At 64.6% G+C, this 6,596-nt stretch overlaps 1 protein-coding gene across 1 annotated transcript in view; it reads right to left on the minus strand.

The window, feature by feature from the left end:
- Window positions 1-6,596, minus strand: part of DAPK3 (death associated protein kinase 3) — a gene marked incomplete in the record, with an annotated part of 17,730 nt that overhangs the window by 7,465 nt on the left and 3,669 nt on the right. Inside the window, 6 exon segments of the mRNA XM_027769616.1 lie at window positions 609-761; window positions 2,620-2,646; window positions 3,242-3,290; window positions 3,504-3,633; window positions 3,706-4,066; window positions 6,020-6,172. Coding sequence (XP_027625417.1) covers window positions 609-761; window positions 2,620-2,646; window positions 3,242-3,290; window positions 3,504-3,633; window positions 3,706-4,066; window positions 6,020-6,081 — 782 coding nt within the window.

The raw sequence follows: 6,596 nt of genomic DNA on the forward strand, positions 1-6,596 counted from the left end.
CAAAGACGCTGGGGCCCGAGCCACCAGACAGGAGGGGCCGGTGGAGGGCCTTGGGGTCCTCTGGAGGGCTTTGCTGACAGGTGAGGGCTCACCAGGACGCAGTGGCCGACCGCCCCGAGTGAGGGCTCGGCACTGCAGGGCTCTGCCGTGGATTCCTCCAGAAAAAAGAAGAATCTGGAATGTTACGCAAAGCCTGTCTTCGACAAGGCCAACAAGTTCCTTAAGATGGAGTGGAGCCAGCAGGTGGCATGGTGGGTAAGGTGCTGACTTCCACGTGGCTATGGTTCAAGTCCCGGACTTGGAGGCTTAAAGCTCACACCAGGCACATGTGTGTGCATGCCCAAAACCCCGAGAAGAGAATGGAGCCGGGACTGGGGTGAGGCCACACCCCCGGGGGGTGATTTCTCACTCTCTCTCTCTCTCCAGCCAGCATACACGCACGGGGCGAAAACCTTTTAAAGCACACACACACGTGAGCAGACCACGGCCACCGGGCTGCAACGGCTGGCCCTGAGAGGAAGCTGAGGCCGACTGGCTGCAGAGTGGGGACAGCTCTCGAGGCCACAGTGGGGGCTGACCGCGCACCAGGGGCACCAGGAGGCTCGTACTTGGGGTCTTTGACCAGCAGGCGGCGGATGAAGTCCTTGGCCAGCTCGCTGGTGTTGCCGAAGTACTCCTCGTCGAAGTCGTAGTTCACCGCCGAGATGTTGGTCAGGGTCTCCTGCTTGGTCTCGCCCAGGAACGGGGACGCGCCGCTCAGGCTGCAGGCCGGGCCGGGCATGGGGCTCGGTCAGGCTGCTGGTCACTGCAGCCTCCCGGCCAGGGATCCCCACCTCCCTCACCCGCGTTCCCCAGAACCCGCCCGCGGCACCCCTGCCACCAACCACCAACACCGCAGTCCAGGCCCGACGTGGCGGTACGTAAGGGGCACACAGCTGGCTGCAGGTTCAATCCCCGGTCGGCCTGGAAACATGCTGGGTGCAACCCTGGTGGGCCGTCATGAACAACAGAAGAGCCCCACTCCCGGGCGGGGACATGTGACTGCCAGGCGGCCACGTGGGAAAAGCTCTCGTCCAGACCTCCCCAGCACATTGGACATGTGTCCCGGGGCCCGGGCTGAGGGGTGGGACCGTAAAATGGGGGGTGCAGGCTCTACTGGGAGTGCAGCCTCTCTGGTGAAAGAGAGAAGTAACTCGGACCAGCAGGTGGCGTAACGGCTATGTCGCTGGACTCCCATGTAGTCGACCACAGTTCGAGTCCTGGACCCGGTGGCTTAAACTCACACCAGGTGCGTGTGCGTGCCTGCCCAAGATCCCGAGAGGAGAATGGAGGAGAAGGGATTGCGGCGTGGCCATCCCCCTGGGGGTGATTTCTCGCTTTCTGTCTCTCTCTGTCTGGCGAGCGCACGCGCCCTAGAGCAAAAAGCTCTCTTAAACAAAAAAACACATGCCGGGCACCTGAGCGTGCGTGCCCAAGATCCCGAGAAACACACGCTGGGCACCTGAGCGTACGTGCCCAAGATCCCGAGAGAAGAATGGAGGAGAAGGGTCTGCGGCGTGGCCATCCCCGGGGGGGTGATTTCTCACTACCCTGCCCTCTCTGGGGACTGTGTGCACCCAAAGAAAGGAGCAAACACACAAACAGAATGTCTCTCTGTCTCTCCATCTCTCCCGGGGGCAGAGCGGAGGCTGTGAGGGGCAAGGGCCGAGGAAGGATGGCCTCGAGTCAGAGGATCCTGAGGCAGCAAAGACGGCCCACTGCATGGTCCCGGCGGGTCCTGGCCAGAGAGGCCAGTGGGCAGGGTCCTGGGGCGGCCAGGGGCAGAGGGGCGGGCTACATGCTCACTGCCCTGTGGGCCTAAGGCGACCTCGAAACCCACAGGAAGCCCCGAGCTGTCTCGGGGACTCCTCTCCTGAGGCTGTGGTCCGAGGGCCACTCCTACGGCAAGCTGGGGCAGAACAGCGGGCACACGCCCGACACGGGAGAGACGACAGTGGCTCTGGGATCTGAGGCCAGCACTGGGGCCGGTCACTTTTCTGCCCCTTCTGACGAGGCCGGGTTACTGGTCAGTGGCCAGAAAGGAATGGGAAGCCACATGCCCTCGGGGCACAGCCCTGCCAGCCTCTTTGTGACAGAGAACCTGCCCGCGGAGCCCCGGGATGGCAGAGCCATGGCTTACCCACTCGCTGCCTTGCCCGGTATCTGCAGGGCATCGTGGCAGGCCCCAGCACCGACGGGAACCCGGCATGGCTACACACCATGCAGAGCCCAGGCCCGCGGGCGTCAGAAGGGGACCAGCGTGGGTGTGCACCAGAGAGCCCCAGGCTCGTGGGCGGCGGGCAGGGACCGGCGTGGGTGCGCACCACGAAGAGGCCAGGCCCACAGGCAGCAGGCAGGGACCGGCGTGGGTGCACACCATGGACAGCCCTGGGCCACAGGCGGCAGACAGGGACCGGTGTGGGTGCACACCAGAGAGCCCCAGGCCCGCGGTCGGCAGGCGGGGGCCGGCGAAAAAGGCGGGGACTGGCGTGCCTGTGTACCACAGACAGCCCCGGGCCGGGGGCGGCAAGCGGGGAGGCCGCAGCAGCCACAGCGAGGTGGGATGCAAGCAGTACTCACAGGATGTAGGTGATGACGCCGATGCTCCTGGGAAGGCAGAGAGGGAGGGTCAGCGGCCACCCAGCTGCAGCAGTGCCCGCACTAGGTCGCCCACTCTACAGGCCTATTAAGGGGGATGCTGGAGAGGCCCTAGGGCGAGGCTGGGCCCGTCTCCCCCAGGACGTCGGGGGTCTCCAGGCTCCACAGCCCCGGCAGCCCCCCCGGCACCCTGGGCAGGCCCTGGTATCCACCACCAGCCACACGTGCCTGCCACGGGGACAGGGACAGGGACGGGGCTCTCTGACCACCAGATGGGGGCCCACGGCCAGTGGCTCTGAGGCAGGCCCAGCTACCGTCCCAGAAGACAGGGTCAGCAACGAGGACCTGGCCTTGGGGCCCAGCTGTCAGGGGCTTGTCTGTCTGGATTTAACTCCGAGCTCACGGCTGGGCTAGGTCTGTCTGAACACGGGGACCCCAGCTCTGGGGACAGCCTCCTCCCCCTGCCCTAAGTACACCAACACGCCGTGAGGTCGTGTCATCCCCGGCCGACAGCTGCGGCCTCAGCTCCAGGACAGAGGGCGGGGACCCAGGGGCCTGGGGACGGAGCCTGCCGGGGAGCCCATGCCGCGCCCCAGCCACTCACCACATGTCGGCCTCCAGGCCCAGGGGCTCGTAGTTGACGATCTCGGGAGCTGCGGGGACGGGGACGGGGGACAGGAGGCCTGGGCTCAGGCGTGGGGACATGGCAGCCCACAGAGGGCCCGGCCCTGGCCCTGTCCTGCAGCTCTGAGACACAGGCTCCGAATCGAGACCCTCCAGATCTCACCCGCCCGGGCAAGCGAGCGCGGGCCCTGGAGGCCAGGAAGGCTGCACAGGGACGCCCTGGGGTGACCCGCAGGCCGTACCCACGAACTCCGGGGTGCCGAAGATGTTCTTGAACTCGTTCCCCGCCTCGATCTTGTGGGCGATGCCGAAGTCGATGAGCTTGATGCGCGGGTTGGGCACGTCCTTGTCCAGCAGCATGATGTTCTCTGGCTGGGGACGGGCGCACGCGGGTCACCACGGCCGCCCGGGCCACACGGCAGGGACGGGGGCGGGGACGCCCACCTTGAGGTCGAAGTGGGCGATGCGCTTGGAGTGCAGGTAGTGCACGCCGTCCAGGATCTGCTTCAGGAACTGGGTGGCCTCGTCCTCGGTCAGCGACTCCTTCTCGGCCAGGAAGTCGAAGAGCTCGCCGCCCGACACCAGCTCCAGGATCAGCACCACGTCCGTCCGGTTCTCGAAGATGTCGTGCAGCGCGATGATGTTGGGGTGCCGGATCTCCCGCAGGATGTCCACCTCCCGCTCGATCTCCTCCCGGCTCACGCCCCGCCGGCTGGACGACAGACGCCGCTTCTTGATGAACTTGGCGGCGAACTCCTTCCCCGTGCCCTTCTGCCGGCACTTGCGGACGATGGCGAACTGGCCGCTGCGGGGCGAGGGGGGGTGAGCGGGGGCACCTTAGCAGCTCCCACCTGCTCCCCGCACGGGCCCGTCCTGGGAGGGGCAGGGACAGGCCACGTGGGGCCCACTCGGAGGCTCCGCCCTGTCCCTTCCTGGACCGTCCTGGAGGGCGTGGATGCTGCATGCACGTGGCAGGCGACATGGAGGTGGGGCGCTGCCAGGGGCGGAGACGGGACATGGTGGGCACAGCGTGCTGCTCAGGAGCCATCTCCCATGGTGACCGCAGCTCAGACCCCTGCCTGGTCAGCGGGGATCACGCTGGACACACACGGGCACCCAGGAGCTGATGGAAGGGGCTGCGATGCCACCAGGCCTGGAGGAACGCCTCGTCTCACGCTTCCTCCCGTGCACGCGTGCGCACACGCGTTCTGCCAGCGCTGAAGGCTTTTTAAGGTTTTTGCCGTAGGGCGCACGCGCTTACTGGAGAGACAGGCAGTGAGGGAAAGTGAGGGGCGCGGGGTCTTGGGCACACGCACACGTGCCCGGCATGATCTGCAAGCTGTCGCGTCCAGGACTCAAATCGCACAGTCGGCCGTGTGGGAGCGAGCCTGAACCTCCACGCCACCTGCCGGCCCCGGGCCTGGCCCCTTTACCAGCCCATAAGAGTACCCGGGCGCGGCGCTTCTGCAGGGGCCAGCTCCGAGCCCGCCCGCCTTTGCTCACATACACCCAGGTCACCCTGGGCTGGGCATGGACGGGTTTCCACCCAGCCGCTCCTCGGAGGGAAGGCAGAGGTTACAGCAATAAACACACTCGCTTTTGTGACTTCGGCGACCCCCCACGGGAGGTCCTAACACACTACGGACGATGACGTATGTCGCTTCTCGCGGAGGGCGGGAGGGTGTGTCCTCCACCGCCCTGACGGAGGACATTCCTGAGGAAGGACTTCAGGGGCCCAAAGGAGCCTCTGACAGTCTCTCTGGCCCAGAGCAGGGCTGAGTTATTTACATTCCCTTCTGGTGACATCAAGGGGCGGGCCCAGGAGGACAGCCAGTAGCAAACTCACCAAATAAGGTTTAAGGCTTTAAAAAAAAAAAAAGCCAGAACGGGCCTGGCCTGGCCTGGCAGAGTCCAGGGGCACGCTCGACAGTCCAGACAGGCAGGAAGTCAGCCACCTCGCTGGAACCGGAAACCTCAGCTTTGTTCCCAAAGCATGTGACACTGGCCGTGCTGGGCCCGGGGAGGGCAGGAGGCTGGCCCTTTAGATGCCTCAGACTTACGTGCCTTCTGGGAAAGAGGGCTAAAGAGGGGAAGGGGGGACACACCAGCAGGTGGTGTGGTGGGTGAGGTGCTGAACACTCCCACCCGGCCGACCACGGTTCAAGTCCCGCACCTGGTGGCTTGCTCTCTCTCTCTCTGGTCAAATTAAATGAATAAATAAAGTTAAATAATTACTTTAAAAAGGGGGGGGGGCAGGCTTTCTTTCTTTTCTTTTTTTCTAGTTTTACCATAAGGCCTTATGTTCTCCAGAAAGACAAAGAGAGAGGGATGAAAAGTGAAATGCACCCTCCCAGCGGAGACGGCCACACTGTAATTTCTTCTCATTTCTCCTCTGGGGATTTTGGGAACCTGCATGTGGCCAGAGTGTTTTCCAAGCTGCCTGGGTCCAGGACTCGAACCGCGAAGTTATTTGTGAGGGACCCAGTGCCTTAACCCCCACGTTACCTGCTAGCCCCAAGACACGCCTTTTAATACAGAAAGCACCGGCATCGACTGCTCTCCAGCCATATGCCAGGCACCGTTCAAGTTCACTTCTCCCCAAAGGAAGGTCACGGGGGTCAGAGAGAATCTGCAGCCAGGGCTGACTGCAAAGCCCAAAGCCATTCTGCCAGCACCGGGCAGTGACTCATTCTCCGCGAGCAGCACCGAGGACATAGTGTGCGGTGCCGCTTCCCAGGCCCACGGAGGGTCCACTCACCTGCCCAGCTCCTCCCCCATCTCGTAGTGCTCCTCCACATCCTCCTGCCTGAAAGTGGCCATGGTGGCCACTCGGCCCTCTGGCGGCTTCTACTCGGTGAAAGCTGCCACTGGGGCTGCAGACAGGACCTCGAAGAGTCCCCTAGCCCCGACCCTGGGGGAGACAGGGAAGCAGGGAGACGGAGCTCAGACGGGCAGTTTCTCCTGCGCAAAGTTTCAGACTCCCCCTCGGAAGGGCACTGCGGCTAGTGGGCTGGGTCCTTTCCGAGGCCACCGCCTGCCCCGGAATCTCCCACCAAGCACAAACGTGCTGGCCCAGGGGGTGCCTCTCCCTCTGCACTCCTCCCACCCCACTCGCACCCTACCGAACAGCCCTGCAAGTTCCCCACGCCCCAACCCGCTCCACCCAGCCAGCTCCACCCAGCCAGGTCTCCCAAGACCTCCCGCAGGGGCGCGCTCCCCGCCACCCCGCCATGGCCCTCGAGCTCCTGCAGACCCCCTCGCGCAGACCCGCCGTCCTGCCGGCCTAACCGCTCCCTCCACGTGCCAACGGCCGCCCCGACCGCAGGCTCCCCCCA

Source organism: Tupaia chinensis, unplaced genomic scaffold (genome assembly GCF_000334495.1).
Source record: "Tupaia chinensis unplaced genomic scaffold, TupChi_1.0 Scaffold149964_2, whole genome shotgun sequence".
Classification (NCBI taxonomy): domain Eukaryota; kingdom Metazoa; phylum Chordata; class Mammalia; order Scandentia; family Tupaiidae; genus Tupaia; species Tupaia belangeri.